Source organism: Eubalaena glacialis, chromosome 4 (genome assembly GCF_028564815.1).
Source record: "Eubalaena glacialis isolate mEubGla1 chromosome 4, mEubGla1.1.hap2.+ XY, whole genome shotgun sequence".
NCBI classification, from domain to species: Eukaryota; Metazoa; Chordata; class Mammalia; order Artiodactyla; family Balaenidae; genus Eubalaena; species Eubalaena glacialis.
Window position 1 is genome coordinate 120620434 of NC_083719.1, and position 20122 is coordinate 120640555.

Here is a 20122-nt window from a genome sequence, read left to right on the forward strand (position 1 = left end):
GTCTCGGGTTGGGGACCCCTGCTTTAGGGTATACATCTGGGAATGAACTGCAGGGTCATGGAGAATGACAACTTCATTTTCGCTAGATAATGCCAAACTGTTTTCCAGAGTGGGTGGACGAGTTTACACCCCTCCTCCAGCAAAGTATAAGAATTCCAGTTGTTCCATGTTTTGTAAACACTTGGTATTTTCAGCATTTTGATATTAGCTATCTTAGTCGTTCTGGTAGGTGAACGGGATCATCTCACTGTGGTTTTAATCTACGCTTCCTGCATTACAGAAAGGGTGAGCCCCCTTCTTCTGCATTTTCTCTTCTAAGTCCCTGCTCAAGTTTCTTGCCCATTTCCCACTTGGTTGTCTACCTTTTTCTTACTGATCAGTAGGAGTTCTTTGTATAGTCTTGTATGTGCCCTTATGTATTTATATGTTGTAGGCTGTCTTTTTACTCTCTTTTAAGGTTGTCTTTTGATACATAAAGTTTCTTATTTTAATGTAGTCGCGTATATCAGTATTCTCCTTTATGCTTAGTGCTTTTTATGCCCTGTTGGATAAATCCCAACCCCAAGTTCTCAGAGGCATTCCCTCATTTATTGTGTGCCTTTGGCAATTAGATCTGTAATCCACCAGGAAATCATTTGTTAGGTATGATATGAGGTAGAGGTTGTATCACTTTTTCCATATAGATATCCAGTTATCTTAGCGCCATTTATAGAAGAGTGGAAACACTATTATTATAAAATAATATAGGCTCATGATTTAAAAACTCAAACAGTATAAACAAATGTAAAATATAAAGTGAATGTCCAGTCTGTGCCCATGTACCCAGTCCCCATTCTCAATCCCCTGAGGCAGTTACAGTTTCTTGCTTGTAGATTTTAAGAATAGTTTAGGGCTTCCCTGGTGGCGCAGTGGTTGAGAATCTGCCTGCTAATGCAGGGGACACGGGTTCGAGCCCTGGTCTGGGGAGATCCCACATGCCGCGGAGCAACTAAGCCCGTGAGTCACAATTACTGAGCCTGCGCGTCTGGAGCCTGTGCTCCGCAACAAGAGAGGCCGCGATGGTGAGAGGCCCGTGCGCCGCGATGAAGAGTGGCTCCCACTTGCCACAACTAGAGAAAGCCCTCGCACAGAAATGAAGACCCAACACAGCCATAAATAAATAAATAAACAAATTAATTAAAAAAAAAAAAAAAAAAGAATCTACTATTAAAAAAAAAAAAAAGAGTAGTTTAAACACAGCCAGCATTAGAATGGTGGCTTTAGAGCAAACCTAAGTTATGCCTCAGGATAGTAGAGGATTGAATCTAGTGGCACTATTGCTTTTCTGTTTAAGTTACAGTGAATACACTTGTTTTTGCGATATCTTCATTATATAGAGAATGACAGTTGTACTGCACTCGGTATAGTAAGGAGATGCTGGGATTTCTCAGCAACCATTCCAATCTTTTGAAATAGCAAATGTCACCTTATAGACCCTTCAAAGTGCTCCCAAAACGCTTCCGCGTTTCCTTAAAAATAACTTCATAAATTGTGAGGTTATTTAGTTGAAAGAAAGTAAATACATTTTATTTTAAGAACCAGTTCTGGTGTAGCTGAAATGTGATTTTGAAAAAGATTGAGGGGCTATCCTCAGGTTTAATTAAGAGGAAAGAAGACTCCCCTCGATTAGTACTGTGCAGCGCAGAGCACAATAGAGACATCTGTTCCATTTACCCTGCTGGTCCTTTCTCTCCCTTGAGGGTTTTTCCCCTGCAGAGAGCAGTTGAACTGAGACCATTGTCCAGGCGTCTTTACTTCCAATCCAGAGTTGTTCCCTCTACCTTGTATTTCTTTGTTATTCTGCATGAGAGGGTTCAAATTATTGACTCGGAGGAACCTTAAGGATAACAGATTCTCTATTCTAAGATTTTGGATTTTATTTAATTGCAGAATTATATGCCTTTTCCAACATACTCCATCTGAGTTTGAAACTTATTTGGAACTTAAACTTCAGAAATTTTTTTAAAAGCTGGAAAAACAGAACCACTGCCCTGTAGACTTGTCAAGCTATTTTAAGAGCAAGTTATTTAAAAACTATTTTAAAAGCAATTGCATATAATTGCTAACGCCTTAAGGGGATTTCACCAGCTAGTCTCATTAAAATAAGAATCAGGACTCTGTTATTGTCTGAATAAAAATGTGTATTAAATTATATTAGATGTGGGGAAAGAATCTGTAAATACTGTGCATACTTGTAAGAGTCAGAAAAGAATACAGAGCAGTGCAACGCGGGGGCATGTGGACTTTTCCTCTTGTAAAGTCGTGAAGCACAGACTGAAAATTCAGGACATAGATAGGATTTCTGTGTTGTAAAAGCTTCAGCAGACACGTAAAGAATATGTTCAAATTTTCAACAAGTGGAAATTGGTTTCTGTGTCATTTACTCTGATTCACCACTATCCAGCTTACCAGTAGTCCTTTTGACCCTGTTTTCCCAACTGGAGTTTGATTTTCCCTCTCTTTTTATGGCACTTTAACTTAGGACATAAAGGGTTATTTTCCAAGGAAGAAGAAGTCACTAATTCAGGACTAGATAAGATGGGACTTTACAGGTTTTCATGGAATTTTCTATCCTCTCTCATTATAGGGGGAAAGAAGAAAAATACAGGCAGTCCCCCTTGAACATAATAGCACCATCCCCATTCTAGGCCTAATGGGGAAAGGGGACTGAGGGAGTGAGCATTCAGGTCAGGCCTGAGATCCATGACCGGGAACCCAGCCTGTAGGTCTCAGACCACTGCCTGGCAGAGAGATGTCGATGCCAGTTTTGTGACCTCTCCACAGTACGCAGCTGGCGAGACACTCTCTGGCTCCCCATGTGTACCTCATCCCTCCTACCTAGCCCTGTCTTGGAGAGTCCTAGACTAAGCCAACCACCCACCACTCCCCGTTTCTCTTGGATCAGCCACGCCACATGGCCAGGGGTTCAGCACCCCCCAGGCTGCGGTTGTCTGTCTCTCTATCCATCTGCCTGTCTCCTTCCCCACACTACCTTCTTGGCAGAATGCCCTTTAGAAAATTAAACATTGCTTGCAGATGGAAACAACACGGGAGAGGAGTTGTATTTGTTTTTGCCATTGGAAATGCTAGGAAAGAGAAGAGTCCAAGGTGACCTTTGTGGACTGGGGAAAAAAAGTCCATCTGATTTTTTAATTGCTCATTCTCTGTGCTGGTGGGGCCGTGGTGAGAGGGAAGGGGCAGCGCCCATAAGCTGTTGGTGGGAGTACAATTCAGTCGAACCTTTCTGCAAGGCTATTTGCTAGGATGTGTCAGGACCCTTAAAAAAGGCTCCTAGCCTTTGACCCACTAATTTGACTTCCAGGAATTTATGCTAAGGAAACAATTGGAGACACAGGCAGTGATCCTGTACAAGAATGTGAGTTGCAGTACTATGGCCGAAGAGGGATAATCTGAATGTACACAATAAGAGAAGGGGTACATAAATCAGGGTATACCATACAGTAGAATATCCTGTAGGTCTGAGAATACTCTGGGGTTTGTAGAGAGGTCTTCAGGGGGTCATCTGCCAAGATTGTACTTTAAAAATGATTTTCTCTGAACTAATGTCAGTTGTTTGTTATTTTTAGCCTCATTAGTGGGAAAAGAGTTTTATGATTTTTAAAATATATCAAAGGCTACTTAATGACATCAGAAAATACTTAAGTGAAAAAAATACGCTACTATGTATGTAGTATTATCTGCAACACCACCCCACCCAAGACAAGTGAAGAAATTTGGCAAGCTGTTAACAGTGATTATCAGTAGTATAAATTATGTATGATTTTACTGCTTTTCTTGTGATATTTTCCAGTTTCCTACACAGCCATCTGTAATTTTGCATATCAGAATTAAAGAAGATCAGTTTTCTGATTAATGGTCTGCTGACTGCTTATCTTATACCAGCTCAGGTTTTTCACTCCCATGGTGTGGAGCCATGAGAGGGTCTGCCACATCTGTGATCAGATTGGGAGCCTGCTGGGACAGCCCTGTCCACAGCCTGGTAGTCATGCCCTGGCTGGTACACCAGATGCCCCATCAGTCAAGTGAGTCACCACAGAAGGGTGTCAAGCTGACGATATTGCCACACACTGTACTTGAACGCTCAGCCACATCCCAGCATGCTGCCAGGCCTTTGAGCCTTATCTTCCTAAACCATTATTTCTTCCCTGTCCAGTGAATGTCAAAGCGACTGACTGGGGCTGTGTGACTCCTTTTGAGGACACCGTGGACTGGCAAACTAAAGCCAATGCAAGCCTTCCACTGAATCCAAACCAGACCAGCAAATGTTCCTTAAAGTTTAAGCTGCTGTCGCTATAGTTGGGCCTTGATGTGGGGGGCCTGGCAGGACCCCAGGAATATTTAGGGTGAAAAATGTGCTAGGGCATTCAGCTGGACTCTGAGGTTGTAGAGAGGCCTTCGGGGATCATCTGCTAAGATTGTAGTTATAAAATTATTTTCTCCTGTCCTAACACCAATCATTTGTTATCTTTGTCCTCATTAATGGGAAGAGAGTTTGAGAATTCGATATTGGAGGTTTCAGAGCCAATACCAAAGCTGGCCATTTTTAGTTTGTTTTGTCTTGGATTTTTTTAGGAGTGCTGTTGTCACTTTAAGTAACCTATAGCCAGACACTTCTGTGGTCAGAGTATAAGATTATACAAATAGTCTTGGGCCATTATCGTCATCCCAACTGTGTGTTCTCTAAGTTGCATCAAAACTGATATATAATGTGCTCTCTGTTTCTTTGAGGAACATTTATATGTTTACAGTCATTCTGTTGCTACAGGCATCAGTCATTGTGGTGTATAACAGTGTTCAGTAGTATTGTCAACGTTGAGTTTTGTTGATGTGCCTCTGGAACACAAATTAACAAAGAGTATAATTCCAATCAGTAGTTTAAAAAATCATAGAAGTACTGTGGAGTATGCATTTTACTGTTACACTGAAACATAGTGGTAATAAGTTTTAGATTGTGGTTATTTTATAACAAATAAATGTTATTGCTATGACCAAAACACAAGCAAACAAATGAAATTCTATTAGTTCTTAAAAATCACAGTTAATACTGTGGCAATGGACATGGAGATTGAAGAGTAACTTCTTATAATCGTTATGAATGTCCTGCATTCCAACCGCACCCCCAGATAATTTCAGCCATGTACTAAGTGGCCAAGAACCACTTAGATATCCAGGGATGTGAAAAAACATTCAGAACCCACATTGTGTTCATAGAATATGTTTCCAACTATGCCTTTAGCCAAAGGCATGATTCTTGGTACACTTGAGGTAGGAAGCTGGAGGTGTTTCCTACTTATAAAAGCCACTAAAAAGAAAACTCAAAAAAGTCTTAAGGACTTTTTAATTGTCCTGTGTTGGCCACTGACCAAAGGAACAGATTAGTTCAGGCCTCTGCGCCTGGGCTGCTCTCATAAACCTCCAAATTGTCCCTGGTCAGAACTTGGGTTCCCAGGCTGGGCTGCAGTTGGAATAGCCAGGCCTTGCCCACTGGGTCACTATCTAGGGGAGGCAGTTGTGGAGAGGGGACTGAGAAAGCGAGCCCCTTCTTACCAGCTGCAGTTACGGATTAACCGAGGACTGACTGCCCAGTAGAAAGAAGGCAGCACTTCCTTCCAGGACCCAAGACAGAATCAAGTGTGGGAGCAGGTATTAAACTAATCATAGGGTAACTGATCCCTTAGCTGATGAAGCTTACTTACTGTCTTATATTACAGTTGTTTTTTAATCTGTCCCATCTTGTCAAATACACTGTAAGCTCTTCAAGTCAGGGACCTTGGTAAATGCTAAGTTGTATTCCACTTACTGTCTTGATCACACAATGTGTTCAATAAGTAGTCATTGCTGGAATAATTGAGAAGAAGAGAAAAAAAGCCATACTCTTTGAATTCTGTCTCTTCTGTTATATGAATTCCATCTGCTATATGAATCTACCACACACAAGACTGGAGGCAGAATTGGGGATTTTGTTGGAATTTACAATGTGTTGAGTCTTGCTGGGCCTGTCTGTTGCTGCATTCCCGTTTTCCCTTGCAAATGTGGTAGGCATCTAAAGGAAACTCATAAATCAGTGGTTAAGGTTTCTAGTGCTATGGCTGGGTCTGTAAAGAAGCTTGGTACAGCCTAGAGGATCAGAGCAAGTCCTGCTACCCCAGAGGTGGTACACTGTGGCGGCAACAGCCCTGGGCTTGGAGCCAGGGGATTGGGGTCTGAACCTCGGCCCTGACACTTACAGCCTGGATATCTTCAAGCAAGCCTCAAATTGGCCCAAGTTCCCACATCTGTGAAATGGGAATTATAATAATGCCTCTTGGCTAGATGGCTGGGTTAAATGAGATTCATTAATTTACTCAGTATTTATTGAAATCCTACTGGGCACTATTTTAGGCATTGGAGATACAGCAGTAAACAAAACGAACAAAAATCCCTGCTCATGAAATGTATATTCTAGAAATATAATGCATATAGTGACATTTAATAAATGTTTCATTCAATTAGTCCGAGGTTATCTGATGAACTCACACAATGGGTTTTTACTGTATATTTCCGTAGGAATTTATGTTATAGCTGTAGATAATTAAGGCCATTATTGAGTCTCTCATCTGAATTGAAGATGTGTCATTCAGTAGGACATTTATGTGTTCTTGCTAAATCCCAGTATGTTTAGAAAGTCTGTTCCCCTGGAATTGGATTGCTGTCATTTTCACCTCTGTACAGTGCTTGGGCCACATAATCCAGCCACCGGCTGGGGCTCAGGGCTGCAGGTGGTGTTGTGGCTGGGTGGTTTCCGAGTTGTTTTCTCAGTCATTGGTGTTTGTTTGCACTATCTGTGACTTAATGCAATTTTACAGAGTTACTAAGATGTTTATTTGTGTAATTTGTGGAAATAAGTCAAAGGGCTAGCGTGACTAGTTAAAATCCACAAACCATATTTTAGTGAGTAATTTCAACCTTTCCTCTCCAAACTTTTGATCAGCCACCCATCAAAGAACAAAATGACAAATCTAAGCTTTCAGTTCCTCATTTTTTCATTGCCTTCCATCTGGGACTTTTTCTTTGAGCGTCAGAATGCCCAAAATCCATGAAAAAAAGAAAGAATAAGCCTGGAAAGCAAACCTCAGAGGGACAACTATGCCCTGCCCATAGCTGTGTGCCCTCTCCTGGGAGGTGCGTGTCCAGCCCTGTCCTCCATCCGCTATCACTTTTCTAATGCAATCCTTCTCCGGGTCTCCAATGGCACACGGCCCCTTTCGTTAAAAATGTAAACAGGAAATTGTTTTCTGGCGGAATGGCCTGTGTGGCCCAGAAGAATGGTCATTTTTGCTGAGACACGACTTTAAAAACACTCACACAGTGGAAGCTGAAGGCTGGTTATGGGCTAGCCCTGCCCCAGATGGAGGTCGGTGATAGGATGTGGGTGTGGGAACCCATGGACATGGGTTCAGGGCATTTTTCACCCATGGCCAAAGGCACAATGAACACAATTGAGGAAGCTCCTACCACCTAGAAAGCAGTTGTTCTGCAGGGCGAAGAGACATGTTAACACTCCGAGGAGTTCCAGAGCAGGCATTACTTGGAAGACACGGAGTTTGGTCTGGAGAGATGTGACTTGTCACTGAGGACAGTTTCAGTGCTCCTCCAGTCTCTCCAGCTCCCTGTCATTTGGCCTCCCCTGAACCTCCTGTGCTCCCATTGTGGTTTCCCTGTGTGCTGACGAGTTTTCTGGTGGTTATGTCTTGCAGCCCCCCGAATCCAAGCCCAACTTCACCCCTCTCGCCATCTTGGCCCATGTTTTCGGCGCCATCCAGCCCTATGCCCACCTCATCCACGTCCAGCGACTCATCCCCCATCAGGTCTGTTGCAGGGTTTGTTTGCTTTTCTGTTGCTGCTGTTGTTCTCTCATTGGCTTGGTCCTCTCTTCATGCAGTGTTCAGCCTCCTCGTCAACTTTGTTCCCTGCCATCCAAACCTGCACTTGCTTTTTGACAGGCCAGAAGAAGCAGTTCATGAAGACTCCAGGTAAAGTCATGGATGATGACCAATCCGTTCCTGCTTATCCAAAGCTGATCAGGGATTCCAGCCTCAGAGACCAAAGCTGGGAGGGACTATTTGCATGAACCAGCATGGCATTTTCCACACCCTTCTGAGCCCTTCCTCTGGTTACTGAATTTTTCCGTGATGCGTAGAGTTTGGGGAGAGAATGCCTCTTGAATGGGCTCCTGTTTGGATCACTCTCTGAACCATGGGGCTCTCTGTGCTTTGGCATAAGATAATATCAAAGGGAGCAGTGCTGAGACATGTACCGGCCTTTTCTTCCCTCATTTTTATCAGTTAGCATCAGGCAACATTTATTTGTGGGGTTGGGCTTTCAGCCTTGTGTACTGACACCTAGTTGATGAGACCCAGACCAGTTGGGAGAGAGATGAATATAACACAGAATAAAGGCTTGGGATATGAAGCAGTTTCTCTTTAAATTGTTCATGGCTGCCTCCTCACCTCCCCTGTAGTCCCCAGGAACGCTCGGTGCTCCCAGACTGCATCTGTCTCCACGTGTCGTGAACCCTTAGCTCTCACGGGAACAGGCGACACCTCATTCTGAGGGTTGACCTAGTTCCTCCCCCCAGGGGCCAAGCTATAGTTTTTCCCTGCTTTGATGACACTTAATTCTTCACATTTGAGTTTTTTGGAGAAAAGAAGCTGTTTAAATCCAGGAAAAAGAATCCCTCTGCTATGTAGGTCCTGAGCATGTGTGTCTCTCAAACTTAATCTCTGCTTTCAGACAACCAAAACGCAGAGCCCAATTGAAGCATCATACGTATTTTGGGCCTTGGCAGTATTTTTTCATCCATCTTTTCTCATAGCTGTTTTTTTCCTAAGGGGTGGGCCCAGCATAGGGGCTTAAATAATTTATAAAGCTGAGTCTCACTTTAAAAAAAAGAAACCCCATGCTATTTATACATACATATACATACATATATATATATATATACACACACACACACACACATATGTAGATATGTGTGTGTGTATGTATATGTGTGTGTGTGTGTGTGTGTATATATATATATATATATAAACTTAATTCTCCTCCAGGCACTTCCATATCTATCATTTCATTCTATCTTCATGTGAGAATGAGAAGAAATGGCCTGAACCCTATTACAGAGAAAGAAAACTAAGGCACAGAGAAGTGACTTGTGCATGGTCACTGACTCATGAGATACAATTCAGAATTCAGGACTTCTTGCCCTCAACCAGCACTCTTTCCTCCAAACACATGGGTGGCCCCATATTTAAGTTTTCATGTTTCCCGGCCCCAGAGCCTGGCCTGCTCCTCTAGGTTTTCTGTCTAGCTTTTCCCTTGAAGATGGAAAAGATAGCTTGTCACTATATTCTTTTATCCTTACCCTGGGAGTAAGGTAAAAATTCAGAGTATACTTTTTCTGACACTCAAGTTATTTCCTAATTATTTCTTAGGTATATTCTGGGCACTTTGGGAGATGTTAACTTTCTAGGACACCAGATATGGTTTGGGTTGTTCTGGTCAGATCATTGATTGCCCCATGAGACCTGAACCAGAGCCAAAATGTGGCCCCTTCAATTTGTTCAAAAGGAAGTAAAATCTTCAGAATATTGGCCCTTGGACAGAATGGGTTGGGGGACTCAGGACAGTAGAATCATTCAGCTAAAAAACTGAAGTGTACTCTGCTTTGACGGTATTCACTTTTTTTTATATCTCTAAGCTTTGGGGCCCTGTTGCCTCTCCAGTATCTCCACCTCCCCGCTCCCATCTTCCAGGATATTTCCAGGTTTTACTTCTTTAGCTACTCCTTTCCCAGAGTATTGACATTTCCAGATTGGCAGTGGACAGTGGCAATAGAATCTGCTCACCCCATGTGTTTGGGTTCATGGTTACACAGTACTGTTCACTCTGGCCATCAGTATAATGGCACCATTTGGATGATGCAGTTCCACAACCCTGTAGGAAGCTGCCTTTTTGAAATAGGCAAGGCAGAATAGGGCTTGCAGTTGGCTATCACTGAGCTGACCATGTGTGCCAAGCTGAGCACGGATGGGGACACAGCTGGGGAGCTAGCCAACAGAGAGGGCAAAAATCCCCTAATTGCTGTTGCAGTGTGCAGCCAAGAGGTGGGGGCATACACCCATTATTCAGGTCCAACGAACCGTTCCCCCAAATCCACTTCCAGAACATGAACCTTCAGATTTCCTTCCCTGGGCAGAGCTTTTAAAAATAAAAACTTAATTAGACCTAATTAATGGGCCCATGAACTTCTATATAACATCTCCTCTGGAAGTGGCTTGGTCTCCCCTCTCCAAAGCATTGTTAGTGCTTGTTAGTTCAAGCTCAGGAATGGAGATGCCTTTCACAGCACAGCAGAGAAAGGGGACTGGAGGAGCGGTTCCCTTTCCTTTCACTTGTACCCCTAGAAAAGCTCCCAGCCCCGAACTCATAGCTTGGATTCACACAGGGGCTCCTGGAAATTATGCCTAAATGATCAAGCCATTGCATCCTGCCAGTCTAGCTGAGCCCAACTCCCTGTACAGTGCAGAGTGGGTTGTCATTTTGCAGGGTTTGCAAGGGCAATTGAGGGAAACTCCTCTGAGTGCTTTTCCTGGCCCTGTGCCACGCTCACAGGTGAAAATTAACAATGAACAAGCAGAAGGTTCCAAGCTTGTTCATGCCCTTGAAGGCCCTGCTGAGGTCTGAAGGGCGGTGTCACAGAAGAGTCACAGGCACCTCAGGCTCTCTGTGTGCAGTGTGGAGATGCTTTGCAGAGAATAGGGAGCTAGGGAGCCCAAGAACCGAAGATGCTTAGGGGGGATTTTTTTTATTTCTTAATCAGAGCCAAAGCCTACAAACAAAACCTCTGTGCCAGCAGGATCTGTTTTGGTAGAAACCCTACCTAACACAAACCGCTCAGGGCTTTTGATAGGGAGAGAGTATGGCATGGGACACAGGACTCGGGCTGACAAACTTTTACAAAGAGAAGACTTTCCCCTGAGTAGGGCTGCCAGATTTAGCAAATAAAATGAAAATACAGAATACCCAGTTACATTTGAATTGTAAACAACAAATGATTTTTTTTAAGTGTAAGTATATCCCATGCAATATTTGGGACATACTCATACTAAAATACTATTCCTCATTGATCTGAAGTTCAGATTTAACTAGATGCCTTGTATCTTATTTGGCAACCGTAGTCCTAGGGAACAGGAATAGCTCCTTTTAAAAGCACCCCTCTATCATCCCTCCCATTCTTGTGCACATCCCAAGGGGGCAGGAGGAAGTCTCAGAGGAAAAGACCTTCTTGTAGACCGTCTGTCACCTCTTAATTTGAGAGAAAAGCAAGAAAAAAAAAAGAAAAGCTCTTTCCTGACCTTTGTTTTCATTTTTAATGTACTGTTTCATTGAATGTTATCATTATTAAATTCCTAAAACCGGATATTAGTGGAAAATTACTCCTCTTGAATGATTATCTTGGGCACTTGAGCCATTCCCTCTGCTTACTTCCTGCCAGATACCCCAGTTGGTTTCCCTGGCTTGTCCCTGTTTTGTCCCATTCCCTTTATTTGAGGAGGTTAATAAGTAACCTCTGTGAAAATCCAGCCAGAGGAGCCTTGCCTCAGATGATTTTCACCTCACCTTTTATCTCCCTGTCCCTGGCCCCTGTGCTCTCTCCCCATCCTCAAGGGACAATGACCCTGGCTCATGGCTACTGGATTCTCCTTCCACCTTCCATGTCATCACAGGCTCCACTTGCCTGTCCGTACGGAGTTTTGGCTGTTTTAACACGTTTCACAGCCAGATGACTCCTCCTCTCTGTTCCCTACTCCCTCCAAAAACAAAAACAAAAACAAAATTTTAGCAGCGCATTGGCTGTTTGGCCCTTGCTGGCCAACACACAGACTTGGTTTACTTAGATCACAGAATGTGCCCCTTGTCCTGAACTTGATTGTGACATTAATGATAATTACACAGGGAGAGCTGGTTTCTAGTTGGAGCTGTCACGTTCTAAAGGCTCTTTTTCCCTTCACTACCAGCGAACCCACTTCCCGTTCTCCCACTTTCCCAGTTTTCTCCCACCCAGTTATCATTTCCTGGCTACTAGAAGACCAGAGAGGACACCAGTAAACTGCACCCTGGCAACAAATTCTGGATAACCATTTATCTGTACAACAGACCCTTTAAGTCATCTTTCCTTCAATTTTCATGGAACCAAGACTAAAAGTTTTAGATTTCTGGCCCTGGTATAGGTTTCCAGACATCCATGGCTCCTCTTTCCCAGAGGGAAGCTGGACTTGGTGACTCCAAGAGCAACAGTTCCATAAGGATCCAAAGTGCCCTGCCCCTTCTGATCCTGTCTGGATTTACCTGAGACCAACCATGCCTCAGCTAAAACTCATTCAGCCACTAGAAATAAATGCGCCATGAAGGTTTAGCATCCCTGGGTCCTTGAGGCTCTCCATTAGCCAAATAAAGATAAAGCAAATAATATATATCCCTTGAATAATTGTCTAACCCAGAGGACCTACTTGCTCTTTTGTTACTCTGCCCTAGAGCCCCTAAATATGCTGGCTTTGAGGAAGAGAGAGATTGCTTTCAGCAAATAAAGAGCCAACTTTTGACTGCTAAATGTCATTTTTTCTTGTGACCCTTGAGAAGTCCATAGCTCATTTGGGACTGGTTGGATGTCAAAGCAAAAATTGATTTACCAGTACTTGCGACTTGCACTCTAGAATGTGGGTTAGCAATCTGCGGCCATTAGGTCAAATCCAGCCTGGCCCCTGTGTTTTGTAAGTAAAGTTTTGATGGAACGCAGCCACACTTATTCATTTACATGTTGCCTGTGGCTGCTTTCGTGCTACAATGCAGAGTTGAGTAAATGCAACAGAGACCATACGGCCCATGAAGCCTAAAATGTTTACTGTCTGGCCCTTTACAGAAGTTTGCCAACCCCTGCTCTGGAAGGATGGTTCTCAGCCCTGGTTGCTCACGAGAATCACTTGGAGAGCTTTATAAAAATACTGATATCTGCAAGTCAGGGTAGAACCCAGACATCTGCGTTTTTTAAAGTGATTCTGATTCGCAGTGAGAGTGGCTGTCAGCACTCCTGGGATGAGAAAGGCACAAAAAAATTGCATCATGCCCCCTCTCCCTTCTTCCTCCCCACACAAGTGCACACGTATGCTCATACACACACGTGTGTAACTGCTCACACCCACACCTTGTCTGCTCCCTGCCCTACCCTGGGGGTCCGGGAGTTGCAGCTCTGGAATCCTGCTCCACCAGCCCAATGAGAAATAAGTAACATGTGGGAGAGCTAACGTCAGCCCGGGGCCCGGAGCTGAAACCTGGCTTTGCTACAATTTCTCCTTTTGACTCACTGAGCATTGGCCACTTTCAGCAGGGTCTGCTGTGAGTGTTCTCCAGAGCAAGTTAGGGGTTCTTTCCTGCCTCCACCGTCCCCCCTAGCTAGTCCTGCTCCAGAAATGGGGTCCAGCCTGCCCTCCCACTGTTCAACTCTTACAAGTCAGGTTTAAACTTGACACAAGGTGAGCCCACGAGAAGTGTGATTTTTCCAGGCTTATGGCTGTTCTCTGCATATTTCTCGTTTCTGCTCTGGTGACCTTTGCAACTTTTCCACCTCGTGTTTTGCCATCTGACTGCCTTGTCAGGCTCTTCCCGTGAGAGGAGGCTCGGTGGCTTGCAGGGAAGGGGGAGGAAGAGAGATTAAATATCTTTCAGAGGGTTTTTTAAAAATGCTAAATAAACTGCTTTCCCCCAGCACACCGTTCCGGAAGGCAAAAGCCTTATATGCCTGCAAAGCGGAACACGACTCAGAGCTCTCATTCACGGCAGGGACGGTCTTCGATAATGGTGAGTTTCTCAAATAAATCACTGGAGTTGTCAAAGTTCCTTTCTACCTAAGGAAAATCTCAACAGAACAGGTAAGACTAAAAAGGAGCATGGGGTGGGGTGGGGTGTCTTTTCCCAAAATAACAGAGCAGCGGCAGAGCTTTAGGAGCCACTATCAAAAGAGGACGAGTGGAATCACCTCCTCACTGTGACAGAGCCAGTGTCATCGAGGTGTCGTGGGCATTAAATGGGATGGTACCTGCACAGGCTTTGAGCATATGGGGGCTGGACGGAGGGAGGAGACGAAGGAGTGGAGAACGGGGATCCTGCAAGTGGTCAGAAGCTCAGGGAGGAGGCTAAAGCCGCAGGGTCTATGCCCATCCTTGGGTTCAGTGGGATTCACTGTCCACGGCAGGAGAGGCCTGTTTCTGAGACGGTGGGGCATTGGGTGAGCTCCGGGCAGATAAGCTGCGCTGCGTTCCTGCTCGTCCTCCCCCAGCTGCCAGGAGCGGGTAGATGACCCCACAGTGAAACCAGCCCTGCCAAGCACCAGCTGTCCTGCACAGGCATCCTGATGGGAAAATGGATTCGGAGCACTTGCCCCATGGGCCTGGGACTTGCTTGATGCACCATTTCCTTGTTTCATTTGTTTGTTTTCCTCCCTAAAAAAAAAAAAAAAAAAAAGGAATATTTTTCAAAATGCAAATTGATGGAATTGTTGTTATAATTTGTCATAACTTATTATTTGCCTACGAGAAAAATCAGGATTCTGGGGAAAGGCCCAAGTTTCTGTTACAGTTGAGATTTCCCCCAGATGTAGTTCTCCTTTGGGGTTAATCCTTCTGGATCCCTGGGTGAAAGGGTCTGTTTGTTTTGCTCAAAGGAGGAAGCAAAAACCAGCTGTCTGGTTTCAGGAACTGGACATTTTCTGGGCCTCCCTTCTTGACCTCAGGTGGGGTGAGGCAGGGTTCCGTGGCAGGGGTGAGTGCTCACTACCCAGTGTTCCTTCCCCATCACGGCTGCACGGTCCCACCCAGGTCGGGACCATGCCTCCTACCACCCGCCTGAGACCCAGAAATGCAGGGCAGCCAAGGCTCCCATGTAGCACCGGAGAGCCTGAACTCTAGATTCAGGCCACCGTAGCGCAGGCCCTGGCTTGACCACTTGATTCTGTGTGACCTCAAGTAGTGACTTAACCTCTCTGTGCCTCAGTCCTCTCCTCTGTCATAGAAAGATACCAGACAGTTTTGAGAGAAAATTGAGATAGTGTGCATCACATGTTTAAAATAGTACTCAACACATATTAAGCTTTCAGTATGTTGTTATTGTGACGATGATGATCATCATTTCGTTACGTCCATCTCAGAAAAAGACCTTGACGCTCTGATCGTTCACAATGACAGTTTTTCCTTTTTAGCTGCTACAGCCCAGCTGGGCAGTAGGTACTGCACCTAGACACCCTGGGTCCTGGTTATTTGTAAGGGCCCTGAGGTCCCAGCCAGAGCAGAGATGGGCTCCTGGGGAACAGCCTTGACTGCATCCATATGCAAAGGGACTGCCCTCCTGTGTGGCCAGCCCCTGCATTCAGCATGGCAGAGATAGTAATCAGGCATGGGTAGACAGAATGGGAAAGAGGTCACAGAGCACCTGGGGGATTCCCAGGTCACACTCGGCAGACCTTGATCTTCTGAGCCAGCAGGGCTGGGGATGAGCCCACAACTGCATGTGGCCTTCTGGGCCTGCATCCTCACTTAGGGTTCTCAAAGCCTCCAAAGCACTGTCCTTAAACCTTTGTTCCATTAACTTTCATTTGGATCCTTTAAAAATCAAAGCATACAAACAGCCAGCCCAACTGCCTCTCCTGTCAGCAGCTAGAGCTTTTAGGTCCTGGCACACCTGTAGGAGTGGGTCCACTGAAGGCTGTCTAAGGCCATGTCCTTGGAGAGTGTCCCCTGAATAGGCCCATGTGGGGGGAGTCACAGCCCAGCCATAACATGACACAGTTTGCATGGCAGACGAATCAGAGTGGGTGCATGCACAGGCTCTGTGTCCTATGCTGTCGACAGGGGAGGGGCTTCTGCCTACCAGTGAGCAAGATTTGAGAGATGCCTACATCTACAGGTGAGTCCAGAGCTGAAAGGTCTGTCCTCTAAACCACAGTCCACTACTCCCATGGGCAAGGGGCTGCCGTGTTCCTATCAGCTCTTCACTCTGACAACACAAAGGACCCCTGATCCCGGGGGAAGAGTTGGTTTAAGCTCTCAAAAGGTCTGTGTGTGTGTGTGTGTGTGTGTGTGTGTGTGTCTTGTTTGGGACTCCTCTTCCTGAGTGCAGTCTTCTTCCATTTTTTAAAGAGCTTTAATGAGATAGCCACATACCATACAAGTTACCCATTTAAAATGTACAGTTCAGTGGGTTTTAGTATATTTAAAGTTGTGCAACCATCATCACTATCTCATTCCACAATATCTTCATCACCCCCAAAGAAACCCTGTTCCCTTTAGCAGTCATGCCCCATTTACCCCAACCCTACTCCATGACGCCTAGGCAACCACTAGTCTACTTTCTGTCACTGTAAATTTGCCTGCTCTAGATGTTTAATGTGAGTGGAATTATACAGTACATGGTCTTTGTAACTGACTTATTTCGCTTTGTACTATATTCAATGTCATCCATGTTGTAGTAGGCCTCAGAACCTCATTCCTTTTTATTGGTGAGTAATATTCCATTGTATGGATATACCACATTTTGTCTACCCATTCATCGATTGATGGACATATTGATTGTTTCCACTTTTTGGCTGTTATAAGTAATGCTGCTATAGACACATGCATACAAGTTTTTGTGGGGACATAGGTTTTCCGTTCTCTTGGTGATACACCAAGGCATGGGCTTGCTGGGTCATATGGTAACTCTAGGTCTAACTGTTGGAGGAACTGCCCAACTGATTTCTAGAGGGGTTGCACCATTTGGCATTCCCACCTTCTTCAGTTTTTAAGTCTCCTTTTTGAAGTAGTTTAACTAGCTAACCAAAAAAAGAAATTAAAAGACACTTGATTTTTAACTGTCAAGTCCTTTCCTTCCCAGCAGGTTCTGTTACTACTCCCGCCCCTCCACTCAGTAATTGTCATAAATCCTACAAGGACAGATGAGAGCAGGAGAGAGTCAGAGGCCTTACCCCGCCTTCCCGTGGTCTCCAGGGGCCACGGCAGCGTTCATTGACACTAGTTTCTTTTTAACTAGCAATGTCAGTGACCTTTCCAATTCCCTGAAGAGAAAAAGGCCAAATTAAGCCCCAAAGACAACACCTCACAGTGTTGACTGAGCTGCAGTCGAGGAAGGATCTGACAAAATGTCGATTCAGATTTTAGACTGGTTGGATGGTAGAAAATGCTATCTCGACCCTACTTTCCCCATCCCTTCGCCTCTTTAGGAATAATCGGGCATTAAAGGGGGAAAGCACTATTCACATGCTAGAGAGATCTTTTTCCTTGTTCTCTCTCTTGGTAATTTGTTGCTGAAGATCCCAGGTAAGGACGATGTAAGTTGGATGCTCTGTAGCTGTCAGATTAAATCATCAGACCAATCAGAAGAAAGTTTCCTAATGACAGAGTTAGAGTGAGTGAGTGTGTGTGTGTGTGTCTTGTCTTTTTCAGGATCAAGAAGAAGAAGAAAGGAGGAGGAGGAAGAGGGAGGAGCACCTTGAGGGGAAAGTCTGTTGTTCGTAATGATTAATCTCCAAGCCTCTGGATTCCAGGGGCCCACTGTGAATCTGGAGAGGCTGCTCAGTCAGCTCTTGGACTTTGTGCAGTGGGCAATGGCTGTGCAATACTCAGAAATAACTCCAGTGTCAGCCCTTGCCAATATACTAGGAAACTGGCCATTTCACCAAGAGCACCTCACACAGTAACTGGAAAGAAAAATAACTCATGTTCTCAGGAACATTAGTCATCTAGAAGCAACCTGATTAGTGATACCTGGAAAATTCACATGCCGTTCACTAAAATTGGGTTCTTAGGATACTTTTATCAAGATTTGACATGGGCTGGATCCTTCATTGCTGGGGTACCGGGTGCAGTGTGAGTGCAAAGCAGGGCTGCCCTGGGTTTCCTTTGCTGATAAAGGATATCTCAGGCAGTGGGGTTCACAGAGAGTTCCTCGGTGGAGTCTTTCAGCCTCCCCAGCCTCTCCATGTCTCCCCCAGGCGTTTCCACCAGCTGCTTCACTGGTCTTGCTGCGTCCACTCTTAACCCATAACCCAGGCTCTACACAGCAGCCAGATTGATCTTTGAAAAATGGAAGTCACATCATGTTATTTTGCCTCCTGTTCTTAGAATTACTGACAAGGACCTGCAGGTCCCGCCCCTGCCGTCTGGCCCCCTCTCACCCTCCCTTGATACAAAGCAGCCTCTCAGGCCTTCTTTATGTTCTCGAATAGGGCTGGCAAACTGTGACCTGCCAGTGAAATCCAGCCCGCTGCCTGCTTTTGTAAATAGAGCTTCATTGGAACACAGCCACTCACGCCTTTGTGTTTACATATTATCTATAGCAAGACAGTGGCAGAGTTGAGTAGTTACACATTGACGAGCTGGCTTTTTAAGAAAGACTTACACACCACTGTTCTGAAACCACAACAAGCTTCTCCCCATCTTGGGGCCTTTACACTTGCATTACCCACTGCCTGGCTGGCTCCTGTGGATTATTTGGGTTTTAGCTTTTCGAACTCTTGGCCACCCACCCACATCCCTATCCCAGTCTCTTTCCCTCCCCTCATCACTACCTACAATTACATGCTTACTTACTATAGATGGTCCCTCCCCAAGAGCAGAATCTCATCTGCTTGTTCTATGCTATGTGCAGGGACCTAGCACAGTGTGTGGCTCGTGGTAGGTGCTGAATGAACGTTTGTTAAATGAATCCATGCATTCAACTACACAGGGGTCTGCACCTGTGCCAGCCACTGCTGCTTCCCTGGGGGGCAGCCAGCCACTAGAGATCTTAGTCACACACTTGCTCCTGGTCCACCGTGAGCGAACGAGCGGGGAGAGCATGAGGTGCCTGTGCAGGGGTGTGTGGAGTGTATATGGACTGAGCTGAGAGAGAGTAGTTGGCAGGAAGCACGCCCGTGTCAGCAGCAGCTTATATTTATTATATGCCTGCTGGGCTGGAGAGCTGCCCAGGCAGCTCACTGCAACACCTTGTGTGTTTATATAGCACATGGGACACTGGTGCGATTCAGAAGGTTGGACATTGGTGCGATTCAACCCAGCAAGTACTTATGAGCATCCTCGATGTCCAGAGCATTAGGCTAGGCCAAAGTGGTAGTGCTTAAGACCACAGACCCTAGGGTCAGATGTCCTGAGTTCAGATCCACCTCCATCATCTACCAGCTGTGTAATTTGGGGCAAGATGCTTAACTTCTCTGAGCCTCAGTTTCTGATCAGTAAGCTGAGGAAAATAGAACCAACTCCATAGTCCTTCTGAAGATGGAAAGAGGTGATGCAGAGGAAGCACTTAGCAAAGGGCCCACTGCTTAGTATGTGCTCACCATGAGCATCACCATTCTTATCCTCAAGGATCACACTCTCTGGTTGGATAGAGGCATCATGTAGTGGAAAAGGGCTTGGTCTCTGGGATCAAACAAGCTGGATTCAAATTCTGGCTCTACCGTTGGGACCCTGAATAAATTAATTTACCTCTCTGAGCCTTAATTTTCTCATCTGTAAAATAGGGATAATAATAGTACAAGCTAGGATCCTTAAGTCCAAATGAGTCAGTAAATATTTAACTCTCTGAGTCCATGGCTGTTTCCCAGGCACCATTTGTAGCGTGTTCGCTTCTATCATTATAATTCACCAGAGGGGAGTCAGTGAAGAATGTTGAGTGATAGAATACAAAATTAAATGGACTAAAAAACTAGTTAGGGAAACAAAGTTAACACATTTGAACAGCATTAAAAGGACCTATGAGCATTCCGGGAGCCAGGGGAAGGGAGGGAGAAGGTAGATGGCGTTCCATGATGATATTTATGGAGGAGGTAGGGCTTCAGCTAAGCCTTCAAGTGTGAGGAAGGGAAACAAAAGACAACAGAAAGCCAGAGGCATCTGGGGCTGCCTCTGTCCTCCATTAGTTAATTCTTATTATCACCCTCATTACAGAGGCATTTTGGCACAGAAGAGTTATAACTTAA

At 45.0% G+C, this 20122-nt stretch overlaps 1 protein-coding gene across 6 annotated transcripts in view; it reads left to right on the forward strand.

Moving 5' to 3' along the window:
* ARHGAP26 (Rho GTPase activating protein 26) overlaps positions 1 to 20122 on the forward strand; it is a 496856-nt gene that overhangs the window by 468672 nt on the left and 8062 nt on the right. For 2 of the 6 annotated variants that reach the window (XM_061189774.1, XM_061189775.1), the window contains exons 21-22: positions 7797 to 8072; positions 13862 to 13953. In XM_061189774.1, coding sequence (XP_061045757.1) covers positions 7797 to 8072; positions 13862 to 13953 — 368 coding nt within the window. Of the gene's footprint in view, positions 1 to 7796; positions 8073 to 13861; positions 13954 to 14347; positions 14617 to 20122 lie in introns of those variants that run through there. The other 4 variants (XM_061189777.1, XM_061189778.1, XM_061189779.1 and 1 more) reach the window with 3 other exon arrangements.